The 14682-nt window shown below is 44.1% G+C and overlaps 1 protein-coding gene across 1 annotated transcript in view; it reads right to left on the minus strand.

The window, feature by feature from the left end:
- The window catches only part of SLC2A9 (solute carrier family 2 member 9), a 400199-nt gene that overhangs the window by 332833 nt on the left and 52684 nt on the right, over positions 1 to 14682 (minus strand). The window contains exons 4-6 of the mRNA XM_088447118.1: positions 12883 to 13043; positions 8680 to 8804; positions 2371 to 2516 (exon numbers count right to left, since the gene is read on the minus strand). Coding sequence (XP_088303244.1) covers positions 2371 to 2516; positions 8680 to 8804; positions 12883 to 13043 — 432 coding nt within the window. The remainder of the gene's footprint in view (positions 1 to 2370; positions 2517 to 8679; positions 8805 to 12882; positions 13044 to 14682) is intronic.

Below are 14682 nucleotides of genomic sequence, written 5' to 3' on the forward strand. Positions count from 1 at the left end.
TTATGTATTGACAATTGTTTTAACATTAATGTTTTCCAGTGATGGAATTTTGATTGTGTTATTTTAAAATCTTTAAATAAATATTATAGTCAAGCGCTCTCTTTGAGAAACATATATCTACTATTAGAAAGTGTCCTACAAAGAATTAATGTCTAAAAGTAGTTGAGAGATAGTTAGATCAAGTGACCACACCAATTACAATAAAAATTTATTAAAAGTAGGGATGTGCAGGCTCAGATATGTTTGAATTTTCCCGCCAAGTTCGGATTTTTCCCGGCAAAAAAACGGGTCTCAGAAAGAGGTAAAACGTCATCTTTCATGGACAAACATCATCTTCCAGGGATGATGATCCTATCTGAGCCTGCACATCCCTAATTAAAAGTAAGCAAAAAACAATTGAATGCAACATCAATATAAAGGTACACAGATCATGGAATGGAGAGAGCCAAGTGTGGACAATATGGGGGTGAAATATGGAACCACTGAAATGGGTCCCTCTCCTATATATGTCTAAAAGTGAAGCAAGTGAAAGTCCACTATTAATTCAAAATGTTCCTCTGTCAGTATGATATCCGTAGGAATAATCAACAAATTGTGAAGAGCCCACAAAAAACGGAATGCAGTAATCACCTCTATCTTTACATCCAGATATTATGCTGTGTGCTGTATGTCAGTCCAATACCTTGTGAACACCAGGATCTGTTCCCGACGGGGACCTGGCGCTCTACGCTGATATGGCTAATCTTAGCAGGGCATAAGGGGGGGATGGTGGTTTCTGTAGGTTGGATTGATTACTCCCTTCACGAGTCTGTGAACTTTGGCCCTGATTCAAAGCCGGACGCTCTGAAAGAGCGCTCGCTCTGAATCACAAGGTTTTTTTTTTTTTTTTTAGGAGCCGGCCCCCTGGCCGCTCGCTAAGCTGTGGGTGACCACCCACAGCTTTAGCGAGCGGCCAGGTGATGGTCGCGATGATCGCGACCATCAGGCTTGCGGTGAGACCCTTGTGGTAGGGTCTCGTTCCCGCAAGCCCCAGTGAGCTTCCTGCTCTAATAGAACAGGAAGCTCAACTACTGACATCACGAGTGATGTCAGTAGGGCCGCCCTCAAACGGCAGGCGTTCCTCCATTTGGCCAGCCACCCCCCCTCCCCGCCTACAAAACGGGGAGAGCTGTCGATCAACATCGACAGCCGTCCTGTTTTGTTGCGAGCCCCGGAGCGAGTGATTTCTCGCTCGCTCAAGGGCTCGTGCACGCGTGCGTGCGCACTGCCCAGCCATCGACCCGCTTGCGAGTGCATAGCGCTTGTGAGCGGGTCTGAATCAGGCCCTTTGGTTTTACAGGATCAGAAAAAGCACCACTGTCCGTGCAGGTAATGCCTGATTATTAAATGTAAATACCAGTATCTGTCAAGATCTTCAATCTATTCCCATCATTTAAACACACAGAATGGGGGCAAATAATATTAACAGCCAGGAGCCCCAGGACCAGACTGTCACAGTATCATTTGTCATTGCCCTTCCAGTGTTGCAAACTATCAGTAATATTGAAATATGACATTAAGGGAGGGGGGGGGGCAACGATTATCTTTCTTGCACAGGGCCCCGAGATGTCTAGTTACAGCTCTGCTGCCATGAGAACAATTTTAACCTAACAAAAAGGAAACTTTTGAGGAGTATTCTGTGAACTTATTGCCGAAAATGAAAAGTTAAATTAATTCAAAATCTAGCATCTGTCTCCATTTTGCACATCATGCAGGGGAGATTCAAGAGAGGAGGGGGCCCTGTGTGCAGTCTCCATCTATATTTACCTGTCATTACATTAAGTGGAAGTATTTAAGGGAAATAATATCTCTGGTGTCACTGATTCATTCAGTCAGAACCTATGATTTAGCAATATGGACATGTAAGTTGAGTTGACCAAGGGTCTGATCCAGAGACGGTCACAATGCTGATTCTTTCTCTACAGCGCATGTATTCAAGTCAGACTGCGCGAGTTCTGCGATGGTCCTGCAACGGCGGCTGCAGTGAAGATTTGTTCGCACACTGATTGACAGGCAGGGACTGTTTGTGGGCGGCAACAGCGGGGTAGCAACTCAAACGCAGATGTGTCGCAACCATTTTTGGGGCAGGCCTGAGCCTGTGATTGTAATCCCATACGCTGTTGCAAAGGCTCAGTTCTGACGGTCGTACTGCGTACCCATAGGGTTACTCCGAAATCCGATGATCGAAAGATGGCTGGTCTTTGTACGCAAATGATATTCGCATATTTATGCACATCCGCTAAATACGGGATGGCAGCCATGATGGCATTGGCCGCCATCTCTAAGTCAGGCCCTAAGATCCTAGACAAAATCATTAGTCACATTTCTTACCTGTCCAAATATCTCTGGCAGACCAAACACTTGACCAGTGAAGACTCCCACGCAAATCAGTATTGCAGTGACCTGACCCAGTGCCCCACGGATTCTCTTTGGTGATATCTCATTAAGATACATAGGGAGCGTGCTGAGAGCTATGCCTGGAACCAAACGAAGAGTTAGTTCTCAGAGGTTCTCTACTATAATATCCATTACTATAACAACAAATGTACCATATATGGTAAAAGGTTTTATTTACAATGTGAAAGCAAAATAGGGGTATATTATTATATTTCAAATAATTTAAATTTATAATGATGGTACAGATGTGTTCTTCTCATACACCTAGTGTCAATATGCCATATGGCTCCAGGCGCCTGGCGTGACTGAGCCACTCCCAGGGGTGTAGCGTGCCGTCTTTTTCTTTGAATTTTGCATGTAATTCGCATCGCAGATGCAGTGAAACATCACTCTTAGGAGTAGATGTACTAAGCCTTGGAGAGAGATAAAGTACCAACCAAACGGCTCCTGTCACATTACAGGCTGTGGGGTCTATTTACTAAGCCTTGGATGAGGATAAAGTGAACGAATATAAAGTACCAGCCAATCAGCTCCTAACTGCCATGTCACAGGCTGTGTTTGAAAAACGACATTTAGGAGCTGATTGGCCGGTACTTTATCTCCTTCCACTTTATCTCCATCCAAGGCTTAGTAAGCCTATAATGTGACAGCAGCTGATTGGTTGGTACTTTATCTCTCACTAAGGCTTAATACATCCACCCCTCCATGTACTTCAGATACAGGGCTGCACAGGAATTAGTTTGAAGCACTTATAAAGTCGCAGATGAAGTGATGAATGGAACTTGATGTGAGAAAAAGCTGCAGAGGCTTCATAGTAGCACTTCATATTACAGATTCAGACTCATTCGCACACAGATCAGGCTTGCCGACATCCTGGCAGCCGGGTCGGACAAGCAAGGGGGGCGTGGCGCAGTAGATGGGGGTCGTGGCCGGGGATACTACCCGGCAATGGGGGCGTGGACACAGAATCACATCATTTTGGCCCTGCCCCCGCTACACAATATTGAGATTTTTTACACTGTGAAGCAGGGGGCGGGGCCATGATCCATCACCGCCCCCCCCCCTCTTCCGCGCTGCGGGAGTTTTATAGTAATCGCGGGGGGCTTGCCTGCCTTTCGGGAGGCGGGAAGTGGCACACCATTTTCGGTAGGCTCTCGGCTGAATCGGGAGGGTAGACAAGTATGACACAGATGTAAACATGTTGCACATCAAACTGATCAGCGTAATCTAGCAAAGCAACTTCTGTCACTTCCAGCTGTTTTATGTAACGAATAAGGAGGACATTTTGAGCGGAAAAGACGATCGGCTGAGTCGCCCAAGACCCGGTGCGCTGAGAGGGGCTGTTTGGCATAACTGAAGTCACAGTGTATGAGGAAACACCTGAATTAGCTATTTTCAATAAAATTATTTTGATTACCAGCAGTTGAGTATTAAGAAAAAAAACTAAACTTTTACTAGGAGGCTATTATGGGTCTTAAAACAAAAAAAAGATGTTCTCAACACATCAATTTCCATAGATAATTGTATGTACAGTAGCCCCAGTGCCTTAACAGGGGGGCTGTACAGCCTGCAGGGTGCATGCCTTAAGTGTCCAGGACACTCCAGATGGCACAGCAGCAACAATACTGGCTGCAGGGTGCCATTCCAGATACCCTGCTAGCCAGATGTAGGGGCCATGGGGTAGCAATGGTGCCACCCACAGAGCCCTGCGCTTACGGCCCTGTGTAGTCCTACTTAAAACTGGTAATGTTCCCAGCAACAAGATCTTAAGCGGCACAACAGAGTACACCTAACCACGGGATTATCACCCTACCTTCTACTATTTGGTCAGCCTGGAAGGGAATTTTAGGACCTCAACCCACATTACCAGAAGAAGAGGATCGACAAAGGAACAAGTTGAGTAAAAGGTGGGAGATACTGCCCTATATCGTTCAGTGGCAGATATCGCCCAATAAACCTGTTTACGAAGTATGTGCCGAAGATGGTAGTGGATGCACCCACACCCTACACCAGGACATTTTTTAGGCCTTTTGAGTTTCTGGAGCTACAGCCCCTGGGGCCAGTCTCAAAGGAATTGACCAGCATCCCAGGGCCTGTCCTTTAAGACCGGTGGATACTGCCACCCCCCTATGGAGCCGACCACTTGCCCACCAATGGAAAAGTTGTTGGCTAATGCCAAGCCACCAATGCCAGGGGATACAGCGGCTGGTACAGAACCACCAAGACTGGAAAAAACATCGCCCGAGTCAGCTGGGACCGCTCCCGGATGCGGGCATCTACTGGAGTCCCCGGCATGTGCTCTCTATGGTCCCACGTCAAGCAGCTCACCCACATCCTGTGTTGCATCATCAGTGGGCAACAAGGAGGTCCATTCCATCCCAGGAGGCCAAACAACAGCTTATTTAAGCCGCTGCAAGGGGCCAGGAGGGGAGTTGTGCTGTAGTATCGTTAGAGAAGGAAGCACCCTGTGTCCGGAGAAGGAGATACTGGGAGAGCCCCTGCAGTGAACAGACCACATAACCAGCTGAGGAGTCAGAGTAGCCCTGTTCCCGGAGGAGGGCACAGGCAAGGCAATCTGATGAGGTAGGCCCTCATAGAGGCACCTTTTGTTTGGATATTTGCCACAACTATACCCCAATGTCAGCACTAGGGCATTGTATAAGTTTGGTGCCAGGCTGTGGGTATTGTTAAAGTTCAGCCCTGGGCCACGGTCATTGTTAAAGTTTTGTACTAAGTCGCAGGCATTGTTAAAGTTCGGCACTAATCAGTGGCATTGTTAGATTTGGTGCTAGGCCATGGGCACTGTAAAGTTCAGAGCTATTTTGTGTGCATTGTTATTTTTTGGTGCAAGGCCATGGGCATTGTTATTGTTTGGCACTCGGCCTTATAGGATTGTGCATACTGTTAGGCTGGCACTAGGTCTGAGCTGCTGAGAGCAGTAGGCCCAGTGGTCTAGTAGTATTGGCCCAGAAAAGTGGACAGTAGGCCATGTCCAACCCTGTCTGTGGCCTTGGCCACAGGTTAGGCCACATTCAGCAAGTAGGCCCCATTGATAGGCTAGGCCCCGTGATTAAGTAACTCACCTCAAAATCTAGTCCCTGCAGTCAGGCCCCCATTAAAGGTAGGCTGTTGGTAAGTTCTTGCTTCTCCCATCGTCAAGCCCCCACTAAAGGCAGACTGTTGGTAGGGTACCTGCTTGTTTGGTATCTGTATTATTGCATTGTTGTCACTGTTGTGTATTATTGATAAATGTACTGTTGGAAATTAGGAGCAACATAGTGGTAGGTCATGTAATACACCCAGCCTGTGACTGTTGTTGCCCACAGGGTCAACTACAGTTAGGGCCCTAAGGTGTGTATGTATAGGCAGGCTTCTGTGGGTGGCACACATTAGGAAAAATAGGTTAGTCTGGTGTAGTGTTGTGGGTGGGCTGTTCTTAATGTTTAGTTGCAGGAGCCGAGAGCAGGACCATTTGTCCATCAAGGGGACAAGAGTACATTTGGTGAGCGAAATCTGTGTTGTGTTCATAACTTGTGTTTTGTACAATATCCTTTTTCCCCCTTTGCCTTCGGGTATTTTTGTTACGGTTATACACTTGTGCTTTGCACTGAGAGGTAACCAGTCTGAGGGCCTGATTCAGACCCGCTCGCAAGCGCATAACGCTCGCAAGCGGGTCGATGGTGGCCCAGTGCGCAGTGTGCGCACTGCGTGTGCGCGAGCCCCGGAACGAGTGCAAAAAGCACTCGCTCCGTGGCTCACTACAAAAGGGGCAGCTGTCGATGTTGATCGACAGTTCGCCCCGTTTTGTAGGCGTGGCCGGGGGGTGGCTTCACAAACGGAGGCATTCCCAAGCGAGCCAGAAGCTCTCTGGGGCTTGCGGCCACGAGATCCTACCACGCCACCATCATCCTGGCCGCTCGCAATAGCTGTGGGTGGTCACCCACAGCTATGCAAGCTTTTTTAGGAGGCCGCAACTAAAAAAAACAGCGCCCGCCCTGATTCAGAGCGAGCGATCGCTTTTTGCGAGTGCCTCTGAATCAGGCCCTGAGGCCGAAAGTCCACTGATCCCAGTAGAAGTCATCCAGATTCGGCGTGTTTGCTTCCTTAACAGAGGCTCAACGCGTCGGCCTTCCTTTACAGGGTTTGATCCTTCACCTACTGTATCCGACCCATGTTCCAGGACCGTCAATTAAAGAGAAGGTGAGAGCAAGTGGCGTCATATGGTTATGTCTAAAAAGAGATCTATTTAGGAGTTTACACAAATATCATCACATAAAAATACTGTAATGAAGTGCTTGATACATTGTTACCATCAGGAAATTAATATGTCAGGACAATATCAGAAAAGATGTTATAGAAACGTCTATAACATCTTTTTCTGATATTGTGCTGACATTCATTTCCTTATGTAAATAATGTACTAAGCACATTTTTACAGTATTTTTTATGTGAAGACATTTGTGTAAATAAAATAGTTTCAGGTTCCTGATGGAAATAATGTAATAGCAATATTGTTACTATATCTTTGTGCAAACTGATGAGATTAAAAGGAAGTGTTTACCTCCTGAAGGTGACGATTTGCTTTTGAACATATTTCCTTTCTATGAAGTGTTATGATTATATTAACATCCAGTGAGTTCTCTAACCACTCATACGGAGACATCTAATGTTAAATGTATATATGCAATGTATATGGGCATATATTTATGATCTACACATACAGTACCAAGCACTCCTTTTGGACTGGACAGTTTCTGACGTGTCTAAGAATATAACTAATATATATATATACTCCTTTTCAGCACTACAGACTGATGATAGTATTAAGGGGCGTATATTCTTATTATATCTTTTTTAAATGGATTATTCTTCCAATATTTAATACTTTAGATTGTGTGTAATAGTATAGAAAAGGGAATTTTAGAGATCACCAATAAAAGTTTTATTAATATACAAGAGTGCCCCCAACAAAAAGAGTCTTGTGTACTTATTTATATGTTGGTCAAATGCCTTTTTCAGGGGTTTTTACCGCATTCCCCATATGTACAAAGTACCGGAAAGCGATGCAGTCAGTAATCACAGCGAGTCAATGGCAGGTGACGGAATTGCTTGTCTCCCTGTATAGAGATCGATCGGTGCCAGCCAAATAGCAGTATACAGTATGAAAGGTCTCACTCACTGTCGCCAGTAGAAAACTTTGTGATGCCAGATAGAAGATGAACAGAACTGATATGCACCAAATTTCAAAGCGTTTCGTTCCGAACACAATGGGAACTTTTTCAAGACTCTTTCCTCTGGTTTCACAGACACTTGTCTGTTTGTTTCTCAGCACAAGAGCTAATGGTGCTTACACACTGGGCGATATTACTGAGCGATTGCACGGTTACAACATCGTAATCGTGCAATCGCTCAGTAATCGTGCACAAATCGTGCACTATAATGTCGGAAACGACCAGCGATGCGCGCTCCCGCTGGTCATTTCCGACATTGTCCGTCGCAAGAACACGCAGCACAATCTGTCGATAACGACAGATTGTCCAAGTTCTGGAATGATGGAGGGTGCCTACACTGAATGACTGATCGTTCAGTGTAGGCACTACAGGGGATCAGGAACGACTGTCTTAATCGTACTGCCTTTCCTGATCCACAAGTGTGTACTCACCTTAAGACTTATGCTGGGACGCCAGCTTTTTTTATATATTGTGTGTATTGATGTGCACACTATCATTGTTCATTCATTGAATATTTACTATCTATAGCTTGCACATATATCATAGTTGCTTTTGGTATTCACCATATTTTAAAATAACTGTATATTATGATATTGTTTTATTATTATTATTATTATTATTATTATTCATTATTATTATTATTATTATTATTATTAAAATTCATAAATATACATACATTTTGGTCATTGAGCCTTTTATCGGGAGCATTATACAGTATTATGGTAATATTTACTATGATCAGTTTGGATACTGGACCACCAGCGCAGTGATTCGTAGATTATAAAGAATTTGTTTAGCCAGGTTACAATTACAACACTGCTTTTCACTTGCTGCGGTGACCTATGATTAATTATAATTAATTTAGCAATTGTTTTATTAGTGCCGGAGTGGTAATAGTGGAGCTATTCCATTATTACACATATCTTTTAGTGTGTTGTCTTTTGCCTATTACGTTGTGCAAAAATGATACGCCTTTAGCAATACAACATAAAATGGATGGAATGAAAAATACCTCCATCCAGTCCCATTATAAAACGACCAATAATGACCATTTCAGGAACTCCTGCAAGGTGTGCTAATGACATCAATAAGGATGCTGCAATTGCAAATAGATTGTTCAGGAGCAATGTTCTTTTTCTGCAATACATATAAACAGAACAATGGTAAGAGCATATACAGTAGTACTTATCTTTACAGTCTATTTATTAATATAAAAGCTATAACTCAATATGGTTACAGCTGTAGGGGCATGACAGCAAGTGAGATAACACATTCCTTTGAGATTTCAGAATAAAACATTCAACTAGAGTTTTTGGATGATATTACATTGTCCCCTGGTGACAATGTCAGCTTAGCATAAAGGCATAAAGGTTAATAATAGATCACCTATTGTCAAATGAATGATCGCATTCTTGAAAAAAAAAATGTACAGATAAAATACACTAAACTATTTTTTTATATTTTACCATACAAATAAAGTAGGAATAGAATTACACTCACACGTTTTTCTCTTCATTCTTGGTAATTTTATCTTCAAGAAATACACCATTGGGCTCTGGGTCTTTGTGACTTATGGGCATTTTAAATAAATCTTTTAAAACTCTACACTGATGCCCCAATTTATTAGAACAATAGAAGTGAAATGCACTTTATTCTAAATTTATTCCACATACACATCAGTATTTACCAGCTGTGGGGTTATGTAGCACATCAGGGGGCATAGCACATGCTCAGAAAGCCAACGCCTGCAAAAGCGCTTATACTGATGATCATAGAGGTGGAATTGGGGAAGGGGATTGGCGCTCCCGACGATGGTAAAAGTACGTCCCGCAGTCCAATCCTTCCTAGCCCACTGCCCCCCACCACCACCATTGCACTATGACAAGCGGTCCGATCAGCCGCCCGCTTGTCATTGCGCTACAGTCAGGGTCTATGATGCCGCCGTAGTGGAGTAGAGTCTAATTGTCCACCCAGTCAAGAATACTGTATATACCGACCGGGAGGACTATTGCAGCGCTACCAATCTCCAGCTCCGCCTCCTCTGGCTGCTCAAAGTGGCGTGATGACATCACATCAGTACCGCACATCTGCCCGCCCTCCTGCTGCTTGTGATTCAGCACTGTGCCAAACTGCCAATGAAGATGAGCTGCTCCGCTCCGGCTAGGACGCTCACATTATTTAGAATCAAGGGCTGATAAGTTAACCCACATGTCAGGCTGTCTGTCACTACTTTGGTGGGGGAGGGAGGGGGGCTGCATTATATAAAGTATTTTAGTTAATTTAATTGCTCATTTTAATGCTTAATAACATTATTATATATATATATATATATATATATATATATATATATATATAACTCCCAAATGTGAGCAATTCATTGTTACATTATTACATGTACTCCGGATATTTCACACACCAAAATATGAGGCTTTATTTCAACAGGGGGCGCCAAAATCTATATCAGTTTACAAAACAAATCAGGCTCGGGCCGGCCCTGAGGGGCACTGCGTAAAGTGCACTACAACAGGGGGCATTGCATAAGGGGCACTACAACTAGGGGCATTGCTTAAGTGGTACTACTACTGGGGGCATTAAGATGCATATGGAATGAAAAGGAATGTTCCCAGAGTAACGAGAAACGGTGGTGTGTCATGTTGCCATGCCCCCATTTTTCAGTGACCACGCCCCTTGTGACATGTTACCACGCCCACTTTTCCGCTGCATGCTCGGGGGCTCCATTATTCATCTTGCCCTGGGCTCCAAATAGTTATGCCACTGAATGCAGCTCATGTGCCAATTCAGAAGCATCTTGTGTACAGTACAGGGCACTGTTTCTGTGAACACTTTTCTTTTGAATCATTTATGTCCATTTTGCTACCATCTTTGAATTAGCCGCTAGATCTACCACTAAATGCTATCCTCTTAGTACACCGACATCATTATTGAGTTATGCTATGTATATTGTTCCACAGGTGGGTAATATTTTAGTTTGACGTGATACTTAGATATTTTGCAAGGTTTTGCCTATCTGGGCATGCTTATTTGCAACATGATTTATGAATATCCAGATAGTAATACATATATGTAAACACTCATAGGTGAAGTTCAATCTGTGGACATTTGATGGTGCGGCCTTGATGAACCCACGACATGCCCTAATTTGACAATATACTCGCCCTTTAAACCATGCAAATCATGCATACATTTAATTTCATATTTTATGTATAAAGAATCTATGGGTGAAGTGTTAGATTATCAACAGCAATGACACAATAGTAACAAATAATAAATTCAATGGACTGAAAGCCAGAGAAGATCCATCTTGGGTAAGTTATAGTTGCAATATCTTTTGATACCACTAGATGGTGTATGTGCTTAACATGAAGATTGAGTATTTTGGAAAGGAAGGCAAAACTTTAAATGTTTGTATATGATTGGATATAGATAAGATGTTGCATGTTGTATACATATTTGTAATTACTATTTGGTTCTTCATTGTAACCAGCTCATCCTATGCCAGTGGTTCCCAAACTTTTTGAATTACGGCGCCCTAGTGCATCAGCATTGTTTTCTTGGAACCCCTAAGCCAAAAGTTTCTTATTTAGAAATTCAGAAAAAAATGTAGTGAAGTAGTACAGTGAAGTAAATTATGCTGACCTGTCATCCTTAGGTTTGGTTATATAGTGGTGGACAGGTTTGTGCTTCTGTTTGTGCACATATTTACATTACATTGACCATAAAGAATTTGATTTGGTGCTGGACCACCAACTTTGACACCCCTGCAAGTGTTCCGAGGCACCCCAGGGTGTCATGGCGCACAGTATGGGAACCACTGTCCTATGCTGTAATATATATGCTTTGTACCTTGCCTAATTTATTATTAAATATACTGGTGTACAGGTATCTTGAGTCGAGGTTAGTGAACAAACACTGAAATCTTCAATGGCCATGTCATTTCTCATGCTTTAAACCAAAAAAATATCATCAACGTCTCTAACAGATAATATATATATATATATACATATATATATATGTGTATGTATGTGTATATATATTATATATATATATATATACCACACACCATGCATTACGTTTACTTACATAATAAAAACCAAGGTACAGCAAACAAAACTCACATTTATCTTTTCTGAAATAAGCAAGACAGCCAACAGTTGGGATTGAACACAGGAACACACCCTGATTCTCCCTGATCCACCAGGTCTATATACATTTACCAGTAAAGCCACACCACACTCCTGGGAGGCAATGTCATTTATGTGCCCTGGAAATAGGGATTGTTCCTCAAAAATCAGGATTGTGGGGGCATGCATAACATTTAGCAAGATAAGAACCATGGCCAACAGCTTTATTGGAGACTAAGCATGTAGTGTACTCATTTCTGGCCTTACAAGTTAGTCTGTTCAACTCATAGCAGAAAGGCTCTGTTGGCTAACATTAGGCACTGAGAAGCTGTTCTTACATGGTTAGCATTCTAAGCTGTACTTGTTGCATATGGTACTCAAACATCTTTAATTCCCATAGCAAATTTTGATAAATCTGGAAGCCCATGATGAAGCATGTGTGCCTTACTAATCAATCCAATGATACAGCAGGAATGTAATTGGAGTGCTGACAATATTTGCCCTGGAGGGGCAGCAGACATACTGTAACTAAGTGGCCCATGGTATGTGTTTTACAGGAAGAGTAGACAGCTGTTGAGATGAAAGCTGTGTTCTGGGACACTGTAGAGAAAATAGCTTTCTGAGATCCACTAAATAGCCATGTAATTTCTGTATACTGTACACTGCCAAAGTACCGTGAATGTAGCATGTAAGGATACCCTATTCCTATTCAGGGTGCAGGTCCTCATCTGTGAAACTATGAGTGACTGGGGCAATTTTCCTCATTTCAGCTTTTCCTGTTTAACTTCCACTGTGTCTTCTGTGTAGCATTTACATTTGCTTTAGAGATGCACAATACATTTTGATACATACAATACACACATTTGGAACATTCAAAGCTTCATTGCATCAGCTTTATGTAGAGTTCTGATATGCAGAGGGCGTCGGAAGGTAATTTGTAACGTTCCATATAAGAAAAACATCTGGGTTACTTCCTTAACTCCTATGTGTCCATTCTAATTTGAAACGAAAAGGGAGACCCTTCATATTCCGGGCTAGCCCATTGGACAGGTGAAAAAGTTCTATTCACTTACCTTCCTAGACGGTTCACCATTGGTATCACAATCAGAGCCCCTAGAAGACCTCCAATCGCAAAGATTGATACAGTAACAGACCACAGTATAGAGACAGAGCTGCTGCTCATTGTCTGGTTGTATCTCGCTGACCAGCTTTCATTGTATAAATGGCGTATGTACTGCAAAGAAACATAAAACACAACATTAGATAGAGACCATGTGGACGTGAGGTTAGGGATAGAGAGGACCCCAATCTTGCAAATGATCAATCTAGAGGTTAAAAATGGAACTTTGAAATTCTAAATCCATTTATATTTATATAATTTTCAGACACATTATAATTAGAGATGAGCGGGTCCGGTTCCCTGAGAACCGGACCCACCTGAATTTCGGGGATCCAGGGTGATCCAAGCGCAGCTCGGGTCTCCCTGCCTGCCCTGGATCCCTGACCCGAGGCAAAATCTGCCGACCCCTCTGTCGAGTCGCAAGGTTTTGTTTTCAGCGGGCTTAACGTCTGTCACGGCTCTCAGCCAATCAGCGTTAAGCCCATTGAAAACACTACAAAGGAGGGGAAAAAAAGATGGCGCCCGCCATCCCCCGCCACCTGACACCGCCAGCAACACGCTGCCGACACCCCCACTGGCAGCATCCCCCGCTGCCGACACAACCGCTTCCGACACTCCTGCACTGCTGCCCAATGTACTGGGAACACCGCCAGCGACCCCCACACTGCCGACACTCCCACAGTGAGGACACACCAGCACCCCTGCACTGCCGACACAGTCAGCAAACCTGCACTGAGGACACCGCTGGCTCCCCCGCTCTGCCGACACCCTGCATTAAGAACACCCCTGCACTGCCGACACAGTCAGCAAACCTGCACTGAGGACACTGCTGGCACCTCCGCTCTGCCGACACCCTGCATTAAGAACACCCCTGCACTGCCGACACAGTCAGCAAACCTGCACTGAGGACACTGCTGGCACCTCCGCTCTGCCAACACCGCCGGCACCCTGCATTGAGAACACCCCTGCACTGCCGACACAGTCAGCAAACCTGCACAGAGGACACCGCTGGCACCCCTGCTCTGCCAACACCGCCGCTACCCTTCAGCAAACCTGCAATGAGGACACTGCTGGTACTCCGGCACTGCCGACACAGCCAGCAAACCTGCACTAAGACACCGCTGGCATCCCCACACTGCCGACAGAGCCAGCAAGCCTGCACTAAAAACACCGCTGGCACCCCGCACTGCCGACACAGCCAGCAAACCTGCTCTAAGACACCGCTGCACCCCCAAACTGCCGACACAGCCAGCAAACCTGCACTAAAGACACCGCTGGCACCTCCGCACTGCTGACATAACCGGTACCCTTCACTGAGGACACTGCCAGTACCGTAGCACTGCCATTCCATTTACTGAGGACACTGTCAGCAACCCTGCTCTGCCGACACTGCTGTCACAGTTAGTGCACTATTGGTGTATCCAACCCACACTGTATAACACACTGTATCCGTGTTGGAAATTAGAAACTGAACTGCCACATGTTAGTGCCGCCCACTGTGTCACTTAGCTTAGTCAGCCAGCTAGCTGGATGCAACCTTTTGGCCTTAACTAGATTAAGCAAATAATATTGTCAGGTGTTCAAAATTGATTGGAAATTACTGGAAATAAATGTTATTGAGGTTAATTATACCGTAGAAACAAAAACAGGCCTATTTTATGTGATTTTAGCTGTTTTTATGATTTTTTTAAGAAAAAATCCAGATCCAAAACCAAAACACGAAAACAAAACACGGAAGTGAGGTTTTGGCAAA

The sequence above is a fragment of the Taudactylus pleione genome, unplaced genomic scaffold (assembly GCF_031769625.1).
Source record: "Taudactylus pleione unplaced genomic scaffold, aTauple2 ptg000419l, whole genome shotgun sequence".
In the NCBI taxonomy this organism is placed as follows: Eukaryota; Metazoa; Chordata; class Amphibia; order Anura; family Myobatrachidae; genus Taudactylus; species Taudactylus pleione.